Below are 22,982 nucleotides of genomic sequence, written 5' to 3' on the forward strand. Positions count from 1 at the left end.
AGCTCATTGTTTGTAACTTTAGATTTTCCTGTGGTGAGCTTTATGTGTTAGCCCTGTCTCTCAGCAAAATGGTAGGAGCAAATGATAAAAGTAGTAGAGAGGAGCATCAGGTAAAAACATTAGGTAGAAGTAGTAAGGAGGAACATTAGGAAGGAGCATTAGGTAGAAGTAGTCTGTGGGAGCCTTTGTAAACACTGCTAAAGTTGCCCTCTGCCTGTGGCCTGTTAAGGGTGAGGCACTAAAGGCTAAGTAGCATCACTGGAATTCTCTAGTTATGGAAACTTAATTGCCATGGCCACCCCCTCAAGGGAGTTCAGTTGGAAACGTGCCAAGAGGTATAGATAGATAGATAGATAGATAGAGCTGCAGAGGGTGTGCTGAAATTATTTAGACATCAGGAGAGGATGAGTGAGGAGAGGTAGACAGGGATGATACATGTGTCCAAAGTGGAGGGGACAGGGAGAGAGGGAAGATTGAATTGAAGATGGGAGAATGAAGTGAAAAAGATTTTTAGTGCTCAGGGCATGAACGTACAGGAGCATGAAAGTGTGCATGGGATAGAGTGAACTTGGGCAGTGTGCTATGCAGGTGGTGATGTGCTGTCAATAGACTAAACCAGGGCATAAGAAGCAGTCAGTGGAAACCCTGGAAAGTTCTGTGGAGCCTAGTTATGGATAGGGGGCTGTGGTTTTGGTGCATTACCCATGACAGCTAGAGAATGGATGTAAGTGGAAGAGGCCTTTTCATCATCAGTTCCTAGTGATACCTCCCTGATATGGGAAATGGCAAACAAGTATGAATGAAATATTTGTTTGAAAACAAGGGATATATGGCTGCCTTATGATGAAGTGTATAACAATAAAAGAATATTTGGAAGAAATGGCTGTGTTCTAAAACTCTCATGTAAAGGCTATTATATTTCAGTTAAGCCTCATTGCATTTCATTCATGTTTCATGTGACATCTTATAATATCTGAACTCCAATTTCAGTAAGTACTCATTGGCAAATGTAATGACCACAGTTGCCATGTGTGACTTGGAGTCGTACTCTTTATACATGTTTTAAATCTTGATTTGTATATTTTGAACATTTATCTTTGATCATGCCCCAAAATCCTGTGATTGAAGGAAAATTAACCTGTATTGGTTTGATAAGATCAGCAAAATGGTACAGCCCTGGTTGTTAATGTATTTTTGTCAACCTTTTGAAATGTTTCCTACATATTAGTCAACCTTTTCACTTTCTTCCCTTTTTTTCTTAACCACATGATATATGGTAAGTGGCAATTCATCCTCTTAGCTTTCTTTTTTTCTAACTATCATAAGCATGGTGCGAATATTTCTTTAAATGAGCATCACCAAGGTAGTGAATTACACTTGTATATCCAGTGTTAGACAAAAAAATTAGATAATTTTTAAAATTATTTCAAAGATTTGTCAGAATGGCATGAAGAAGGGATTTAATGATGCAGAAAAACACCAGCAGAATATCTGTATAATGCCATTCTATAAAAGCATAAGGGAGAAATGTGAATGTTTATATTACATAGGTATAAGTTTGTTGAGTATATATAGTAAGTGTATCAGAGATTGGTGATTGATAAGGTGGTGGCAGCATGGTGAGTCAGATTAGGGTGGAACTATATTGCCTCAGGATCAGTAATAGATGTGTGGACCAGTTGTTTGCTCTGAAGAATCTGTTTGAGAACTTTACAGTGAAGGAGAGGGATTTGTTTATGGTATATATGGATCTGGAGAAAGCTTATTCTATGGTTGATAGAGAAGCTTTTTGGAAGCTATGAATATATAGTGTGGAAGAGAAGCTACTTGAAGCAGTGAGGAGTTTGTATATAGAGAGTAAGGTGTGTGTTTGAGTAGGAAGGGAGGAGGCTGAGTGAAGATGGTCCTGCATCAAGGGTGTATGTCACCATACCTGTTTAGTTTGTTTGTGAATGGAATGGTAAGACAGGTAAATTTGAAGGTGTTGCAAGTAGGAGTGGGTCTGCAGTCTGTTGAGAGTTAGGGTTCTTGGGAGGGGAGTCAGTCTCTGTTTACAAATGACAAATCTCTGGTGGCAGACTTAAGTGAGACACAACAGAAGCTGGGTGTTAGAGTTTAGGAGAGTGTGTGAAAGAAGAAAGGTAAAAGAATGTGAAAAAAGTAATTAAGCTCAGCTGGGGAACAAATGGGTTGATTGGAGTGAGTTGAAATGGAGAAAATCTGAAGGAAGCAGAGTGTTTTATAAACCAAGGAGTGGATATATATGCTAGTGGATGAAACCATGGAATGTTGAGTAATCCATTGGGTGTCTAAGTGGGGCTTAAGTCTTGGGTGCATTGTGCAGAAAGATATTTTCTTTGAGGGAGAGATGGGTATGTTTGATGATATAGTAGTTCTGATGATGCTTTACAGATGCAAAGTTCAGGTTCTAAATGAAAAAGATTTCAAAGTGGTTGGGCATGTTAAGAATGAAACGCCTGAGGACAATATTTGGTTTGGGAGGGTTGATCATGTAAAAAATGACAGGGTATGAGAGACATGTGGCAGTAAAAAGAGTATGATTAAGAGAGCTGAAAAGGGCATGCAAAAGTTTTTTGGACTTGCAGAGAGTTTGAGTAAGACGAGAATGACTGAGAGAGTATATATGTCAGAATTAGAGGGAACAAGAAGAAAGGGAATACCAAGGATGAAATGGGAGGATGGAGTAAAGAACTGTGAATGTATACATTTCAGAAGTGGAGGGAAAAAGGAGTAGCGGAAGACCAAGGATGAAATGGGAGTGTGGAGTAAAAGATGCTTTGAGTTATTGAGACCTTAACATGTAGGAGGGTGTGAGACATGCATGGAATGAAATGAATTGAAGCAATGTGGTTTACAATACAATGGGTGAACCAAGGAACATGAAGTGACCTGGAGAAACCACAGAAAGGTCTATGAATAGGGGAATCTGTTTTTGGTGCATTATACATGACACATTTAGATTGTGGCTATTAACTGGGGGCTTGGCTGTGGATAGGGGGATTTGGTTTTTGTGTACATGACACAGCTAGAAAATGGATGTAAACAAATGAGGCCATTCTTTATGTGTTCCTGATGCTACCTTTCTGACATAAGAAGTTGTGAACAAGTAAGAAAATTAGTCAGAAGTATCAAGCATACTGAAACTAGAATAACACTGCCCATTTCAAATTCCATTGAATTGAAGGGGAGTGATACATTTCTTATTGACTTTGCATAAGAGTTTAACAGTCATTAAACAATAGCATTTTTTCAATGGAAATATTTAGATCTTCGATTATTTACATTAGTTAACATTATAGTGAGAGAAAGCTAAATCAGGAAATCTGGAAGTAGGCATAACACGTTTGTATATTGTGTTACCATTTGGTGGCTCTTGCCAAGTAGATATATCTACCTTGTTCAAATGGAAATAATAAGTGTAATGTACAGCTTCAAAAGGAAAAGTTTTAAAGATTTTTTATGCAAAGGGGATTTTTTCATGCTGTCCTATATTATATTGGAAATTATTTTTTTTGTTACTCTCTTTTCTGCTTAGCAACAGATTTGTGTTTTAAAAAATTTGTTTTATTTTAAAAAGTATATTGTTTCATTTCTACAGTGGCCTACATCATCCTTTCAACGGCTGGATGACACCAACTACAGGTTATTTGTAAGGCGTCTCCTGCATTTTTACAAGCCAAGTGCTGGGCTGTTTGCCAATGTTGACCTTACCCACAACCTTGCACAAGTGTTTGCTCAAGCCCTCCTGCACTTTTGCGACTTCCTCTTGGGAGCATCTGAGGTAAGAAAGTTAATGGCTCTCTCTCATCTTATATTTGTTTATTATCTGTCATTATTTTGAATTTGATCCCTCTGGATAGGGAAGAAAGAATACAATCCTCATATATCCTGCATGCTGAAAAAAAGTGACTGAAAAGGGTAGAAGTAGGAGCTGGAAATCCTCCCTTTGTTTATTATTATTTTCCTAAAGAAAGAACAGATGAGGAAACCAGATGAAGATTTTCCTTTAAGGCCCAGTTGTCTGTTTGTGATTTCACCTCAGTAATGCAGGAAATATCAAGCAAAGTAATAGAAATGAAAATATTGAATAGTTTCAGAATATAATCGTGTTAATTTTGTTGTTTGTATATGATGTATCCTTCCTAACCTAGACACTCTTACTAATGGATCCTCCAGAACTCAGATGTTTAAAAAAAAAAAAATATGGTTTATGGATTTTGTTTAGGTTACAGGAAAAAAATATAGAGGATGTCATTTTAGGTTTGCAAAAGTATGTGAAAGGTGAAAGGTGAGAGTAAATGTGAATAAGAGCAAGTTTATTAGGTTCAGTAGGGTTGAGAGACAAGTTAATTGGGATGTAAGTTTGAATGGAGAAAAATTGGAGGAAGTCAAGTGTTTTGGATATCTGGGAGTGGACTTAGCAGTGGATGGAACCATTGAAGTGGGAGTGCATCACAGGGTGGGGGAGGGGATGAAAGTTCTGGGAGTGATGAATAATGTGTGGAAGGAGAGAACGTTGTCTTGGAGAGCAAAAATGGGTATATTTGAAGGAATAGTAGTTCCAACAATGTTATATGGTTGTGTGGTATGGACTTTAGATAGGGTTGTCTGAAGGAGGATGGATGTTTTGGAAATGAAATTTTTAAGGACAATATGTGGTGTGAGGTGGTTTGATTGAGTAAGTAATGAAAGGGTAAGGGGGATGTGTGGAAATAAAAAGAGTGTGGTTGAGAGAGCAGAAGAGGGTGTGTTGAAATGGTTTGGACATATGGAGAGAATGAGCGAGGAAAGATTGACAAAGAGGATGTATGTGACAGAGATGGAGGGAACAAAGAGAATCGGGAGACCAAATTGGAGGCGCAAGGATGGAGTGAAAAAGATTTTGAGCGATCGGGGCCTGAACATACAGGAGGGTGAGAAGCATGCAAGGAATAGAGTGAATTGGAATGATATGGTATACCGGGGTTGACATGCTGTCACTGGACTGAACCAGGGCATGTGAAGCATCTGGGGTAAACCATAGAAAGGTCTGTGGGGCCTGGATGTGGATATGGAGGTGTGGTTTTGGTGCATTACACATGGCAGCTAGAGACTGAGTGTGAACAAATGTGGCCTTTTTTTGTTTTCCCGGCACCACCTCGCTGAAGCGGGGGATAGTGATGCTGTTTCCTGTTAGGTGGGGTAGCCACAGGAATGGATGAAGGCAAGCAAGTATGAATATGTACGTGTGTATATATCTTTCTTTTCTTTCATACTATTCGCCATTTCCCACATTAGCGAGGTAGCATCAAGAACAGAGGACTGGGCCTTTGAGGGAATATCCTCACCTGGCCCCCTTCTCTGTTCCTTCTTCTGTGTGTGTATGTATATGTATGTTAATATGTATATGTGCATATATGGGCGTGTATATATATGTGTGTGTGAGTGGATGAACCATTCTTTGTCTGTTTTATGGCACTACCTCGATTAAGTATGATAGATAAATATAGAATAATAGTATTATAATAATAATTGGTGCATGATTTTTCTCCCCAAGACCAAGTAGCATTAGTATGGAAGGATAAAATCTGAGTTTGGGAGGATATATTTTCTAATTTGAAACCCAGAATACATTCTTGTCCCAATACTCTTTGGTGGTCTACAATTGGGAGAATATCCAGGATTCACAGTACACAGGATATGCTGTATTTCAAACATTCAACACCATTGTAAGAAAACAAAGATTCTTCTATTTCATTTCTTCCTCAACATGCTTGGCATATAGTTTTCAAGCAACAGCACTAGTCCCATCCCATCCAAAACACTTTGTAATCATCCACCAAACCCATTGCAAAGTAGAAAGCACACCCTTGCCTCGCACTTCAGCCACCTGTCGTTAGAGATCTCTCATCCACAGGAAACACTACTTTGACAAATTACATAGTTTTTACTTAGGTTTTTAATTAATGTTCTTGTCCAGTTTTGTAAGTGTCCTTTATGTAAAAAGATATTTTGACATGAAATATATAGTATATTTGGTAATTCATATTTATACACAGGATGAATGCAGTAAACATTTAGAAGAATTGTTAGTGGACTTGAGTATGAACCTGTCGTATGTTGTGTGTGAGCGTCCATCACATGATGCAGCTTTGTCACCGTCTCGCCTGAACACTACCACTGCACAGTATTACTTTCTTGCTCTGGGTAGGCTGTCTCACTCACAGCGTGGATATGATATGCTTCTGAAAGCTGGGATCTTTGAACAGTGAGTAATTATGCCAAGTTTTGATATCCTGGTGAAATAGGGAAAATTCTCTTTCTGTTTAACCATGTTCTTTTACCTACTCTCTTCTCATTAACATGGACTGGATCAGGAGAACATAGCTTCTCAGCTCACACATAATTTTAGCTTATGTGCAGTGAACTATTTTCTTCACACAGCAGGAGGATATCATTACCCTCTCAGCAGTTAGCTAAATGAACCATTAGTAGACCACTTGGGGCTGATCAAAAGATAGTATTATGTTTATCAATTTAAGGAGGAGAATATGTCATAAAACCACATGGGTAATGGGAATTGCTCATGTTCTGATATGTCTGCAGTGCTTTTAGACTTGAATTTTATTTTGTACGAAATTGATTCACCCAAGTAAGATTTTAAGTTTTGATTCACCCGAGCAAGATTTAAGTTTCCATTCATGTTTTAATCCTTGCATTGATTCACTTAAGTAAGAAATAAGTTTCCATTCTGTCCATAAACATACGATCTTTCCTTGTCACTTATAACACTTCACAACGCTTTCCTCACACAACTCATTCTTTATAAATCTAGATTTTCCTGCAGTGACTAGTATTCACCAGCCCTGCCTCTTAGCAAAATGATAAGAATAGATGGAAGTAGTTCATAGGAACATTAGACAGGAGCATTAGGTAGAAAGATTGGTTAGAAGTAGTGGGTAGGAACATTGGATGGGAGCAGTAGGTAGGATTAGAAAGTTGGAACATTAGATAGAATTAGTCAGTAGTAGCCTCTGCAAACACTGCCCTCTGCTAGTGGTCTGATATGGGTGAGGCTCTAAAAGCTAAAGAAGAGGCACTGAAGTTCACCAGTTATGGAGTTTTTGCAGAGGCCAGTCCCCTTTAGGAGTTACTGAATGAAATGGGCATCAGAGATATGGATGGATAGATATGAGAGACATCTTTCTTATTTCAGTAATGCACAACCTACTTTCACATTTAGGTTGGAGTATATTTTTTTATGGTCACTGTTACAGCAGCTAGTGTGCTTTTTTTGTATTCAAATCAACTCATGATTAATAAGGTTTTTGTGACTTTATTTGAGGAACAAATGAGCATTATATTAGTTAGTCTAACTTCCAGTATGTTGGAGTTTTATTCTGCCATCCTATTTGGCCAAGTTCCAGTATTTCAGTAGACTTACATTGTCCCAATACATAGAAACAATAATCCATGGATCAAAACTTATGTTTTATGTCCCACGCTTCTCATGCCACAAGCATCTTTTGCGCAAGCCTTCACTGCTTCCCTAAATACATCCCATTCCTCCCTCACTCCCCTTACCTCTTTAGTTCTCACCTTTTTCCATTCTGTACTCAGTCTCTCCTGGTACTTCCTCACACAAGTGTCTTTCCCATTTTAAACTGTGCAGTTTTATTTTGCAGGTATCAGGTATGTCCCATAGAATTGGGCATCTCTGCTCATTTGCCAACCAGTGCTTTTGCTTCTGATCCACCTTTGGTAAATGGGAATGTGGTTGAAGATAGTTGATAAATGAATTTATTTTTTAAGAAGTTGACACTCATATTCAAGTTATCAATGAGAAAACAATAGTGTTTTTTTGCAGGTTACAGGAGTTGGTGAGTGTGTCCATGAGTGACATGTATGCTAAACTTGTGTCTACCTGCTTAGATTACTCCATAAATGGACTTAACAGGTGAGTTTCCCACCTACACCATGCATTTGAAGTAGGTACCATTATGATTGGTGATAGCTTGATAGCTTGTTTATATTATTATGTTCTAATCTGTAGCATTACCATACTCTGCTTGCTTATAGTTATGCCACAAGTGAAAAGTCACCTTCTGGGAGGTTGTATTATTGGAATATATTCTCATTAAAAAACTTGTTACTCTGTAGAAGTTCATCCTTTCTCTACTGCTGATTTGTCTGTTGTCCCCAGAGAGGGGTTATGTAACCATAAAATGATAATAATCTAACTGCTTTCCTAATTCTACAAATTTTAAATTTTCTTTCACTATGTGAAATACTGGTGTGAGGATGTCATATCCTCCTGCCCACAGGAATCACTATGTGAAATACTGCTGTGAGGATATCATATCCTCCCGCCCACAGGCAAAGATCCCCTGCCCAAGAGATTTCAAAATGCACCATAGGGAATTGTTGAACTCCTCCCACATGGGTGATGGGGGACAGAAACATTTGCATTCTCAGTTCTTACTGATCTAGAGCAAATTATCACCCAGCCTACCCATATTTCTGACTGGTTTGACCACTCTTCTAGTACTCTGGATGTTATTTACCTCAGTACCTCAGCACTGTAGTTAGTTTTATCCCCAATTGGAATAACTTGCAATTTTTTCTTTGTTGTGTTTGTGTTACTTTCCTTGGGTAAATGATATTGTCTCTTCTGTGGTGATGCTTCTTTTTTTTTTTTTATCAAAGATAGAGCAGAGGTTATTATTTCAGGAATGGAGGCATTATATCTCCTCCTTCTCCAAAGCAACCTATTCTTCCAATCCATAGTTCAGTTTTTTCTGTTCAGAGATCATTCAGGGAAGGGATTTGGCATATCAGGCTTGGAAAAACTCTCCCTCGTCCATCTCCCATTCAGCATTTAATACCGTTCATTATCATTGCAAGTATATTATCCTCAAGGTAAAGCTTTCTTTTATCTGATGGAAGTGTGACAACCTAGCCTCTTCCTACACTGATAGGTCTTTCTGATCTATGGGTAACTTCATCACGAACAACTTATGTCATGTTACCTTTCCTTCACTTTTTCATTCTAATGGTTCTGTAGCTATCTCTCCCATTGACAAGGCAACTCAATTTTTTTCCAAATTCTTCCTTGGATGATTTTAGTATTCCTTCACCTTCTCATGCTTCTCTTACTAATCCTATGCCTCATACTGTCTGAAAAGCACTTCTATCTCAGGATACAATTAAGGCAAGACTAGCACTTCTATCTCAGGACACAATGAAGGCAAGACCAGATGGTGTCCAGCCCAGTGTACTGAAAGAATATGCTTCCAGACTTTTACCTGTGCATGTTTGTCTGTGTTATTTCTGTTTAAAACCAAAACTCTTCCTTCTTGGTAACATTCATTGGTACATCCCATGCTGAAGAAAGGTGACCATTCTAACCCCTCTAAATGTAGTTTTGTCCCTTTGACTTCTGCTTTTCCAAAAGTTTGTAATTCTTCCTCAACTCTCACATTCTCAGTCATATTGAATCTCAGTTATGTATCTGACCATCAATAAGGCTTCTATAAGGTTGGATCCTCTGGTATCTTTTCCAGTCTTATTAAAATCTTATCACTGAAATATATTGGAAAATCCTGTATAGTTGCCCTTGATATATCCAAACTTTTGATAGGATGTAGCATCAGGGTCTGGTCCTCATGCTCCCCTCTTTTGGTTTCATTCTCACTTTGAAGAATGTTTCTTCATATCTAGCTTCCTTTCTAGTCATTCTATCTCAGTAATTGTTGATGGATCAGCTTCATCCCCTCTCCATGTCAGTATTGTTGTCTTTGAAGGTTCTTTCGTCTCTTACATTTTTCCTCCTTTTTATAAATGATTTCCTTTTTTCAACAAATAATCAAATGCATTCATGTGCTGATGACTCGGCACAGCATTTCTCCATATCCTGCAAAATTGCTTTATCCTCTCTCACTCTTTCTTCATCTCATCTCATTACAACTTCCTCTATAAACTTAGACTGAGACAGGATATCTTATTGGAGTAGATGAAACCTGATTAAGTTTAATGTCTCCAAAAGCCACTTTTTGCCCATCTTCCCCTTGAAAAATCCCATACAATCTGGATATCTCATTGGAACAGATGAAACCTGGTTAAGTTTAATGCCTCCAAAACCCACTTTTTTTGCCCATCTCTCTCTCTTGGAAAATCCCTTACAACTTCTCTGTGTCTTGATGGATTTGGAATTCCACCACTTAACAGTCAACATACTTGTTATCATTGTAACATCTAACCTATCTTGGAAACATCACTTTAGGCAAATAGCTAAGTCTTCCTATTAAGTAACTGGGAGTCATGTTTATGTTGAAATTCTTTCCTTATGAGCAGTTTCTACATTTACACTAAGGCTTGATCTGTCCTTATATGGAGTTCTGCTCAAACATCTGAAGTCAAAAGCAGTCCAACTTAAATAACCTCGGCTAACCTTACAATTTGACCCATTTGCCTATTGTTGCAATGTTGGTTCACCATCCCTCTTTTTAAGTATTTCTTTGGTTTTTCATCCCAAAACCTGGCTCCTAGTTTACTCCCACCAATAGATAAACTGAGTAATGCTTGGCAGGCTGCTGCATCTCATGATTATTGTGTGGTCATTGGCAAACTCAAGGGTGGACCATTATTATAACTTGTTTCTTTTCCTATACCTTGGAACTTTGGAACTCTGTACCCCCTATGTGTTTCCAAATAACTGTAACCTTGCTCAGAATGTCATTCCAAATAATATGTAAATAAAAAACAAGAAAAGAAAAGATTATAAATCAGATATTTTCATAGATAGATAAGTGAAATGTTTATTTCTATTTTTGATTTAGCCTGTGAAATTCAATAAAATGTGATGTCCTATAGATTATGTACAATCTGTAGAATTATAGTTTATAGAAAAATCAATATATTCCAACAGTTTGAGCCTGCTAGTCTGTGGTCCCACAGTCCCCCCCCCCCCCTTTGAAACCATAGGATTCCCCCTGGTTAAGAACCCTTGCTTTAAAGTGAACATTTTGATGAGATGAAACTTTGTCTCATCTGTTGCATTAATGGAATTAGATTTAATGAGATTTTACCCCACTTGCAGAGCTATTTTGACTAAGATTTTAACGGGCTGCCAAGAATCAGCTCGTGTATATGCTACTCATCTTCTTCGAGCATTAGTTCGAGTGGGTGCTGATAACTTTGCTCGGTGGGGAGTAGAACTACTGGTAACCCAGCTTTATGATGAGAGCCATTTGGTGTCCCTAGCTGCATTGGATGTGCTGGAGGAGGCTTGTGATAATGAGGTTAGTACATACAGTATTTGGCTTTGAGGGATGTTAAAATCAGTGTAAAAGAACAAACTGTTGTTTTTATTGTTGCATAAAATGGGACATGAATGTATGAGAAAAGGTAGTAAGTGGTGGAATCCATCTGCCTTCTATCTCTGATGCCATGGCAATAGAGTCTCCATTTATCGCTGCCATTATATACCTCCCTAGCGTACACCATTCCATGCATTCTTCCATGATTCCTGTCCCTTCATTACTTTTCCACTCTATTTCCCCATGTTACAGGTGGTATTCCTCTCACACCAACCCCTTTAATTGCACTATCATACACTATCCTTGGAAACTCTTCATCTAACATTTTTTTTACATGCCCAAGCCACTTCAAAGTATTATGTTTCACCCACTCCACAATTCATTTCCTGTGCATTCCCTGCCATACCACATCTCTGATACACCCTTTCATGTCTTTCTTCATTCCATTTAGTCATACTATCATACCACATGCTCCTCTTAAATAGCTCATTTCCACAGCCTGGATTCTTGTCCTTTGTGAATCATTCCTTGTCCATGACACAGCTGAAATAGTTACTCTCCTAGATTTTAAGTATAATTCATTTAAAGACATAAATGTAATTTCTCTCGTGTAAGTAATGCTTATCCCTGTTGGAGTGGAAAGGGGTTATATTAGTAGACTAATGAGGGCAGTAGCCACGGACTGGAAATGCTCTCCTCCTGTGTGATCACTTTCTGAACATAAGAAAAGGAGCAAAGTAGGGATTTTTCTCTCAAATGCTCTCTTCTGAATAATATCATGCTGGAATGGTAGACAAGAAAACTATAAAAGAAAAAAATATAAGGAGGTAATAATTGGGTGGCAGCCAATGAACAGAGAACAGTGAGGTATATTACTTATATTACCTGCCTAGGTATCAGGAAGGTTAGTGATGGCCATGTAAGTCATCACTTCAGTGGTTGTTGAGTTGCAGTCATCTGACTCAAGTACTGTCTTTTCTTTCTGCCTCACTCACGTGTCGATTGCTGGCATTCTCTCCACACACACACATATATATATATATATATATATATATATATATATATATATATATATATATATATATATATATTGGGGAAGAGCAGTGTGGTTTCAGAAGTGGTAGAGGATGTGTGGATCAGGTGTTTGTTTTGAAGAATGTATGTGAGAAATACTTAGAAAAGCAAATGGATTTGTTTGTAGCATTTATGGATCTGGAGAAGGCATATGATAGAGTTGATAGAGATGCTCTGTGGAAGGTATTAAGAATATATGGGGTGGGAGGAAAGTTGTTAGAAGCAGTGAAAAGTTTTTATCGAGGATGTAAGGCATGTGTACGTGTAGGAAGAGAGAAAAGTGATTGGTTCTCAGTGAATGTAGGTTTGCGGCAGGGGTGTGTGATGTCTCCATGGTTGTTTAATTTGTTTATGGATGGGGTTGTTAGGGAGGTGAATGCAAGAGTTTTGGAAAGAGGGGCAAGTATGAAGTCTGTTGTGGATGAGAGAACTTGGGAAGTGAGTCAGTTGTTGTTCGCTGATGACACAGCGCTGGTGGCTGAATCATGTGAGAAACTGCAGAAACTGGTGACTGAGTTTGGTAAAGTGTGTGAAAGAAGAAAGTTAAGAGTAAATGTGAATAAGAGCAAGGTTATTAGGTCCAGTAGGGTTGAGGGTCAAGTCAATTTGGAGGTAAGTTTGAATGGAGAAAAACTGGAGGAAGTAAAGTGTTTTAGATATCTGGGAGTGGATCTGGCAGCGGATGGAACCATGGAAGCAGAAGTGAATCATAGGGTGGGGGAGGCGAAAATCCTGGGAGCCTTGAAGAATGTGTGGAAGTCGAGAACATTATCTCGGAAAGCAAAAATGGGTATGTTTGAAGGAATAGTGGTTCCAACAATGTTGTATGGTTGCGAGGCATAGGCTATGGATAGAGTTGTGCGCAGGAGGGTGGATGTGCTGGAAATGAGATGTTTGAGGACAATGTGTGGTGTGAGGTGGTTTGATCGAGTAAGTAATGTAAGGGTAAGAGAGATGTGTGGAAATAAAAAGAGCGTGGTTGAGAGAACAGAAGAGGGTGTTTTGAAATGGTTTGGGCACATGGAGAGAATGAGTGAGGAAAGAGTGACCAAGAGGATATATGTGTCGGAGGTGGAGGGAACGAGGAGAAGTGGGAGACCAAATTGGAGGTGGAAAGATGGAGTGAAAAAGATTTTGTGTGATCGGGGCCTGAACATGCAGGAGGGTGAAAGGCGGGCAAGGAATAGAGTGAATTGGATCGATGTGGTATACCGGGGTTTACGTGCAGCAAGTACTTCTGAAAGAAGACTCATTATATTGCCATGGGTTTTCACATGTATAGACTATTACCACCTCAGTGATACCATGTTTCATTCTTCCCATTTCTCTGTCTACATTTACCGTTTCCATTGCCTTCAAAGTTTTTCAGCCTCTTTTAACATAATCTTCATGCATCAGACTATCATTATTCCAATTTTTATAATCTCACTCTTTTTTCTTTATGATGAATATTGTTAAGGAAACAAATCTTACCCACAGGAGTATCTTGATGCCATTCTTTGTGCCCCACCATCTGTTTTGCACCTGGGTGACCGAGGACAACTGCTCATGGCCAGATTGGTCTCATCTCCTAGAGGTTTCCGAGCTTATCATGAGGCCAATTTCATTAGTACCCTTCTGGATAAGTGGTCAACAACATACAATTATAAGTGAGTTACAACTTTGTGAAACACCATTATGTACATATGCCAGGGTCACTCACAATGGCTTCATCTCTAACCAATTAAAATCTACATTGGAGTTCCCTAAGGAGCAATTCCTTCTTCAACTCTCTTCATTCTCTTCCCTACATAACCTCCCAATATTTCTGGGATACCTCAACATGAAGGTCCTTTCATATGCTGACAACCTCACCGTTGCATCACAGCTCTGTGACACCACATAGCAACACCAACATTCAGCAATGCATTACACAATTTGAACAATGACTTATCCAGAACAGAATGTCTGCATCTCCATAGAAGTTTTCAGTCACTCATTAAACCCTTAACAAAAGTGAATCCAGCTCACACCTTCAGGTTAAACTAAACAGACTTTTTCTCTCAAAGTGCAGAACACCAACCATGCACATGGCATTTACTCCTTACACCAATAACATCAACACAAAAGCAGCTCACAAACTAAATTCCCTCAGAACACTGGCACCAAATCTGAACAAGAAAAAGAATCTCTTAACATCCTATACAGATGATTCATCTGCTTCATTTTAAACAAAGCCTTCTAACCTCTCTAAAGCAAATATATATAAGTTGCAGACTACATGAAATAGTGCTTTCAGAAGTCACTGGCTGCTTAGCAACCACAAACACTAAACACCTTCACAATGAAACAAAGATCCTTACAATACAGTCCTACCTTAACTAGCTTAGCACTCAGTTCCCTGTAACTGTAGCACACCTTTCCCACCCAAACCACAATGTGACTAAACAATCCTCAAGTAGAATTAAAGAGCTTAACCCTGACTCAAACTTCAGTAATGTCTACTCACAGATCCCCCCTTCTTTCAGCAAATTTAACACTGACAAAACACATACACACTGAAATAACCCAGCAATTGCAGAACAACCAATCTTTAATCTTATTCTTAAACTGCAGCCCATGATACATACATCCATCATAAAACACACTCCCCAAACAAGTATGATTCACTTCTGCTTCCATGGTTCCATCTGCTGCCAAATCCACTCCCAGATATCTAAAACACTTCACTTCCTCCATTTTTTCTCCATGCAAACTTACCTCCCAGTTGTCCCTCAAACTTATTGAACCTAATAACCTTGCTCTTATTCACATTTACTCTCAGCTTCCTTCTTTCACACATTTTACCAAACTCAGTCACCAGCTTCTGCAGTTTCTCACCCACATCAGCCACCAGCACTGTATCATCAGCGAACAACAACTGACTCACTTCCCAAGTGCTCTCATCCACAACAGACTGCATGCTTGCCCCTCTCTCTAAAACTCTTGCATTCACCTCCCTAACAACCCTATCCATAGACAAATTAAACAACCTGCCACAAACCGACATTCGAACCAATTACTTTCCTCTTCCTACTTGTACACATGCGTTACATCCTCGATAAAAACTTTTCACTGCTTCTAGCAACTTACCTCCCACACCATATACTCCCAATACCTTCCAGGGCATCCCTATCAAATCTATCATATGCCTTCTCCAGATCCATAAATGCTACATACAAATCCATCTGTTTTTCTAAGTATTTCTCACATACATTCTTCAAAGCAAACACCTGATCCCCACATCCTCTTCCACTTCTGAAACCACACTGCTCTTCCCCAATCTGATGCTCTGTTCATGCCTTTACCCTCTCAATCAATACCCTCCTGTATAATTTCCCAGGAATACTCAACAAACTTATACCTCTGTAATTTGAACACTCGCCTTTATCCCCTTTGCCTTTGTACAGTGGCACTATGCATGCATTCCGCCAATCCTCAGGCACTTCACCATGAACCATACACACATTGAATATCCACACCAACCAGTCAACAACACAGTCACCCCCTTTTTTAATAGATTCAACTGCAATACCATCCAAACCACTGCCTTGCTGGCTTTCATCTTCCGCAAAGCTTTCACTACCTCCTCTCTGTTTACCAAACCATTCTCCCTGACCATCTCACTTCGCACACCACCTCGACCAAAACACCCTATATCTGCCACTCTATCATCAAACACATTCAACAGACCTTCAAAATACTCACTCCATCTCCTCACTTCACCACTATCTGTTATTACCTCCCATTCACCCCTTCACCGATGTTCCCATTTGTTCTCGTCTTATGCACTTTATTATCCTCCTTCCAAAACATCTTTTTATTCTCCCTAAAATTTAATGATACTTTCTCACCCCAACTCTCATTTGCCCTCTTTTTCACCTCTTGCACCTTTCTCTTGACCTCCTGTCTCAATCTTACTTCTTCATCCCACCACTCACTACCCTTTCTAATCTGCCCACCTCCCACCTTTCTCATGCCACAGGCATTTTTTGTGCAAGCCATCACTGCTTCCTTAAATACATATCACTCCTCCCCCACTCTCCTTATGTCATCTGCTCTCACCTTCTTCCATTCTACACTCAATCTCTCCTGGTACTTCCTTACACAAGTCTCTTTTCTGAGCTCACTTACTCTCACAACTCTCTTCACCCAACACCCTCTCTACTTTTCTGAAAACCTCTACAAATCTTCACCTTCACTCCACAAGATAATGATCAGACATCCCTCCAGTTGCCCCTCTCAGCATATTTACATCCAAAAGTCTTTCACTCGCCTATCAATTAACACGTAATGTAATAATGCTCTTTGGCCATCTCTCCTACTTACATTCGTATACTTATATATATATCTCTTTTTAAACCACGTATTCCCAATCACCAGTCCTTTTTGAGCACACAAATCTACAAGTTCTTCACCATTTACATTTACAACACTGAACACCCCATGTACACCAATTATACCCTCAAATGTCACATTACTCACCTTTGCATTCAAATCACCCATCGCTATAACCCGGTCTCGTGCATCAGAACTGCTAACACACTCACTCAGCTGCTCCCAAAACACTTGCCTCTAATGATCTTTCTTCTCATGACCAGGTGCATAGGCACCAATAATCACCCATCTCTCTCCATCCACTTTCACTTTTAGTTCATATCAATCTAGAGTTTACTTTCTTACATTCTATCACATACTTCCACAACTTCTGCTTCAGGAGTAGTGCTACTCCTTCCTTTGCTCTTGTCCTTTTACCAACCCCTGACTTTACTCCCAAAACATTCCCAAACCACTCTTCCCCTTTATCCTTGAGCTTTGTTTCACTCAGAGCCAAAACATCCTGGTTCCTTTCCTCAAACATTCTACCTATCTCTCCTTTTTTCTCATCTTGGTAACATCCACACACATTTAGACACCCCAATCTGAGCCTTCGAGGAGGATGAGCACTCCCTGCATGACTTCTTCTTCTGTTTCCCCTTTTAGAGAGTTGAAATACAAGGAGGGGAGGGTTTCTAGTACCCCGCTTCCATCCTCTTTAGTCGCCTTCTTCGACATGTGGGAATGCGTGGGAAGTATTCTTTCTTCACTATCCCCAGGGATATATCATTATAGCATTTGAAAATCATATAAATGTTAATGAACATGATTAAGATGTGGCACTTTTAAAAGAATGCTGTCTACTATTGGACACTTATTTTCCATCATGGTAAGGATATGGTAAGGATGTTCAATGTATGTATGGTTCATGGTGAAGTGCCTGAGGATTGGTGGAATGCATACATAGTGCCATTATACAAAGGCAAAGGGGATAAAGGTGAGTGTTCATATTACAGAGGTATAAGTTTGTTGAGTATTCCTGGGAAATTATATGGGAGGGTATTGATTGAGAGGGTAAAGGCATGTACAGAACATCAGATTGGGGAAGAGCAGTGTGGTTTCAGGAGTGGTTCCAACAATGTTATATGGCTGTGAGGCATGGGCTATAGATAGGGTTGTGCAGAGGAGGGTGGATGTGTTGGAAATGAGGTATTTGAGGACAATTTGTGGTGTGAGGTGGTTTGATCAAGTAAGCAATGATAGGGTAATAAAAAGAGTGTGGTTGAGAGAGCAGAAGATGGTATATTGAAATAGTTTGGTCACATGAAAAGAATGAGTGAGGAAAGAATGACAAAGAGGATATATGTGTCAGAGGTGGAGGGAACGAGGAGAAGTGGGAGACCAAATTGGAGGTGGAAGGATGGAGTGAAAAAGATTTTGAGCGATCAGGGCCTAAACTTACAAGAGGATGAAAGGAATGCAAGGAATAGTTAATTAGAACGATGTGGTATACCAGGGTTGACGTGCTGTCAATGTATTGAACCAGGGTATGGGAAGCATCTGGGGTAAAGCATGAAAGGTTTTGTGGGGGATGGTTGTGAAAATGGAGCTGTGGTTTCGGTGCATTACACATGACAGCTAGAGATTGACTATGAATGAATGTGGACTTTGTTGTCTTTTTCTAGTGCTACCTCATGTGCAGGCGGGGGGAGAGGGGTGCCATTTCATGTGTGGCGGGGTGGCAGCAAGAATGGATGAAGGCAGCATGTATGGATATGTACATGTGTATATATGTATATGTCTGTGTATGTATATATATGTATACGTTGAAATGCATAGGTATGTATATGTGCGTGTGTGGACTTGTATGTATATACATGTGTATGTGGGTAGGTTGAGCCATTCTTTCGTCTGTTTCCTTGCGCTACCTCACTATATATATAGCTGCCTTCATCCATTCCTGTTACTACCCAGCCACAGAGAAATTAGCCTTCTACAGCAAGGTAGTGCAAGGAAACAGACAAAGAATGGCCCAACCACTCATATAGACACATATATATATACATAAATGCCCATACATGCACATATACATACATATACATACCAACATATACATTCATATACATACATGGACACAGATGTATATACACATGTATATATTCATACTTGCTGCCTTCATCCATTCCCATCTCTACCCCACTACAGAGGAATTATCCCCCTTCAGCGAGGTAGCACCAGGAAAAAACAAAAAAAGCCACATACGCTTACACTCAGTCTCTAACTGTCACGTGTAAAGCATCGAAACCACAGCTCCCTTTCCACATCCAGGCCCCACAGACCTTTCCACGGTTTACCCGAGATGCTTCACATGCCCTGGTTTAGTCCACTGACAGCACATCAACCCTGGTATACCATATCGTTCCAATTCACTCTATTCCTTGCACGCCTTTTGTCCTCCTGTATATTGAGGCCCCAATCACTCAAAATCTTTTTCACTCCATCCTTCCATCTCCATTTTGATCTCCCACCTCTAGTTTCCTCCACCCATTGACACATATATCTTCTTTGTCAATCTTTCCTCTTTCATTCTTTCCATGTGTCCAACCCATTTCCACACACCCTCTTCTGCTCTCTCAACCACACTCTTTTTATTTCCACACATCTCTCTTACCCTTTCATTTCTTACATGATCAAACCACCTCACACCACATATTGTCCTCAAACATTTCATTTCCAACACATCCACCCTCCTCCATACAACCCTATCTATAGCCCATACCTCACAGCCATATAACGTTGTTGGAACTACTATTCCTTCAAACATACCCATTTTCGCTTTCCAAGATAATGTTCTCTCCTTCTACACATTATTTTTCACTTCCAGGACCTTCAACCCCTTTCCCACCCTGTGACTCACTTCGGCTTCCATGGTTCCATCCACTACTAAGTCCACTCCCAGATATCGAAAACACTTCACTTCCTCCAATTTTTCTCTATTCAAACTTACATCCCAGTTAACTTGTCTCTCATCCCTACTGAACCTAATAACCTTTCTTTCATTCACATTTACTCTCAACTTTCTCCTTTCACACACTTTTCCAAACTCAGTCAGCAACTTCTGGAGTTTCTCACATGAATCAGCCAAAAGAGCTGTATCATTGGTGAACAACAACTGACCCTCTTCCCAGGCCCTCTCATCCCCAACAGACGGCATGCTCGCCCCTCTCTTCAAAACTCTTGCATTTACCTTCCTAACCACCCCATCCATAAATAAATTAAACAACCTTGGGACATCACACACTCCTGCCGCAAACTGATATTCTTTGGGAATCAATCACTTCTCTCTTCCTACTCGTACACATACCTTACATCCTTGGTAAAAACTTTTATTTGCTTCTAGCAACTTACCTCCCACACCATATACTCTAAAAATCTTCCACAAAGCTTTTCTATTAACCCTATCATATTCCCTCTTCAGAGCCATAGTTGCTACATACAAATCCATCTGTTTTTCTAAGTATTTCTCAAATACATTCTTTAAAGGAAACACCTGATCCACATATCCTCTACCACTTCTGAAACCACACTGCTCTTCCTGAATCTGATGCTCTTTACATGCCTTCACCTTCTCAATCATTACCCTCCCTTTTCTTTTTTCTTTTTTTTTTTTTTTTTTTTTGGTCGCTGTCTCCCGCGTTTGCGGGGTAGCGCAAGGAAACAGATGAAAGAAATGGCCCAACCCACCCCCATACACATGTATATACATACGTTCACACACGCAAATATACATACCTACACAGCTTTCCATGGTTTACCCCAGACGCTTCACATGCCCTGATTCAATCCACTGACAGCACGTCAACCCCGGTATACCACATCGATCCAATTCACTCTATTCCTTGCCCTCCTTTCACCCTCCTGCATGTTCAGGCCCCGATCACACAAAATCTTTTTCACTCCATCTTTCCACCTCCCTTTTCTTAATGTAATTCTGATCTCATTTCCTGTTTTAGCAACTGGCGTAACTTGGTCTTCCCTGTTTTTATGTACACCATGGACTCCATGCCCTTCAATTATACCTTCATTTCTTGCATCATCCACCTTTGTGTTCCTATCCTGTAGCACAAAGATTTATTCCCTACCATCATAACTTCCACAAAACTATTCTCTCTTTTCCTGGAGAATAACACTGGCAATCACCCACCTCTCATTATCAGTTCACTCTAAATTATATAAACCATGAACTCATTTACACTCTTTACCTCCAAAGAAAATCTTTATGTATTTTCAGATATGTGAGGCTGATGCAGACAGCCATTGCGGACTCAGTGACTCAACACCAACGAGGAGAAGATGGTGCTTATGGACGACGTACAGGTAGCAAGCATGTTGTCCATGATGTTTTCCTTTTGCCACATCTCTATGGATCTCTTACACAACACAAGGAAGGTTTCTCCATTCTTATGCAACACGATGCTGTGAAAAATATGGTACAGGTGAGGAAGTTATTTCATGCATAATTTAGAAACCTTATAGTGATATTGCTTTTGTGTCAGATTAGATTTTACATGATTAATTTGATGAGAGTTACCAGCTCACCCAGTATTTTTTTTAAGGAATTTGTTCCCCTTTCATTGTAACCTGCTATGTTTACTGTTACAGGAATATTTTTAATCAGATAGAAGACAGTTAGCTAATTTATGTTGTGGTTGTATTTAATGTATGTGCTTCATATTAAAACTGAATATATTCTTGCATTTATTACATGGCATTTTTGTGATAATGAAATTGTGAATTCTTACAATATGACAATATGTATGAAAAATATTTTTTGAGTCACTGAATATCCTTAAAGTGAAGTTATGGGTAAATCTGTCATAAATGTCATAAGTTAATGATTTATTCAATGTTGCTTATTGTAAAAATTATTCCTGAAAAAATAAGCAAATAAGAAAAAATTTTCACCAAATATTAGAATTGCACTGATGGAAGTGCCTGTAATGGCTTACTAGGAAAGTGAATGTTTTGGCCAGTGTTCAAAAATACCATTAATATTGTTAAGGCACATTATATAGACCCAAATATAATTCTTTACACTACTGCCACTGAAAGTTTCCTTAGTTACTTTAGTATAGGCAGTTGCCATGCTTTTTGAGACTTACATAGGCTAGTGTACATAAAACATAAAGAATAATGATAGTACATTTACTGGTCTTCTTCACTTACACAGAATTTACAAGTGCTGAATTCACTTATTTATTTGTTTATTTATTATACTTTGTCACTGTCTCCCGTGTTAGCGAGGTAGCACAAAGAAACAGATGAAAGAATGGCCCAACCCACCCACATACAAATGTATATACATACACACCCACAGATGCACATATACATACCTATACATTTCAAATGTATACATACATATACATACACAGACAGATACATATATACACATGTACATATTCAAACTTGCTGCCCTCAGCCATTCCAATCGCTACACATGAAATAGCACCCCCCCTCCCCCCACACGTGTGTAGCCACGTGTGTGAGGTAGGCCACATTCGTTCACACTCAGTCTCTAGCTGTCATGTGTAATGCACCGAAACCATAGCTCCCTTTCCACATCTAGACCCACGAAACTATCCATGGTTTACCCCAGACACTTCACATGCCCTGGTTCAATCCATTGACAGCACGTTAACCCCGGTATACCACATTGTTCCAATTCACTCTATTCGTTGCATGCCTTTCACCCTCCTGCATGTTCAGGCCCTGATCACTCAAAATCTTTTTCACTCCATCCTTCCACCTCCAATTTGGTCTCCCACTTCACCTCATTCCCTCCACCTCTGACACATATATCCTCTTGGTCAATCTTTCCTCACTCATTCTCTCCATGTGACCAAATCATTTCAATACACCCTCTTCTGCTTTCTCAACCACACTCTTTTTATTACCACACATCTCTCTTACCCTTTCATTACTTACTCGATCAAACCCCCCTACACCACATATTGTCCTCATACATCTCATTTCCAACACATCCACCCTCCTCCGCACAACCCTACCTATAGCTCACGCCTCGCAACCGTATAACATTGTTGGAACCACTATTCCTTCAAACATACCCATTTTTGCTTTCCGAGATAATGTTCTTGCCTTTCACACATTCTTCAATGCTCCCACAACCTTTGCCCCCTCCCCCACCCTGTGAATCATTTCCACTTCCATGGTTCCATCAACTGTTAAATTCACTCA

The 22,982-nt window shown here is 39.5% G+C and overlaps 1 protein-coding gene across 4 annotated transcripts in view; it reads left to right on the forward strand.

The window, feature by feature from the left end:
* Positions 1-22,982, forward strand: part of rictor (rapamycin-insensitive companion of Tor) — a 223,535-nt gene that overhangs the window by 95,903 nt on the left and 104,650 nt on the right. For all 4 annotated transcript variants that reach the window (XM_071696194.1, XM_071696196.1, XM_071696195.1 and 1 more), the window contains 6 exons: positions 3,620-3,802; positions 6,060-6,268; positions 7,868-7,957; positions 11,099-11,300; positions 13,872-14,041; positions 21,019-21,223. In XM_071696194.1, coding sequence (XP_071552295.1) covers positions 3,620-3,802; positions 6,060-6,268; positions 7,868-7,957; positions 11,099-11,300; positions 13,872-14,041; positions 21,019-21,223 — 1,059 coding nt within the window. The remainder of the gene's footprint in view (positions 1-3,619; positions 3,803-6,059; positions 6,269-7,867; positions 7,958-11,098; positions 11,301-13,871; positions 14,042-21,018; positions 21,224-22,982) is intronic.

Source organism: Panulirus ornatus, chromosome 59 (assembly GCF_036320965.1).
Source record: "Panulirus ornatus isolate Po-2019 chromosome 59, ASM3632096v1, whole genome shotgun sequence".
Classification (NCBI taxonomy): Eukaryota; Metazoa; Arthropoda; class Malacostraca; order Decapoda; family Palinuridae; genus Panulirus; species Panulirus ornatus.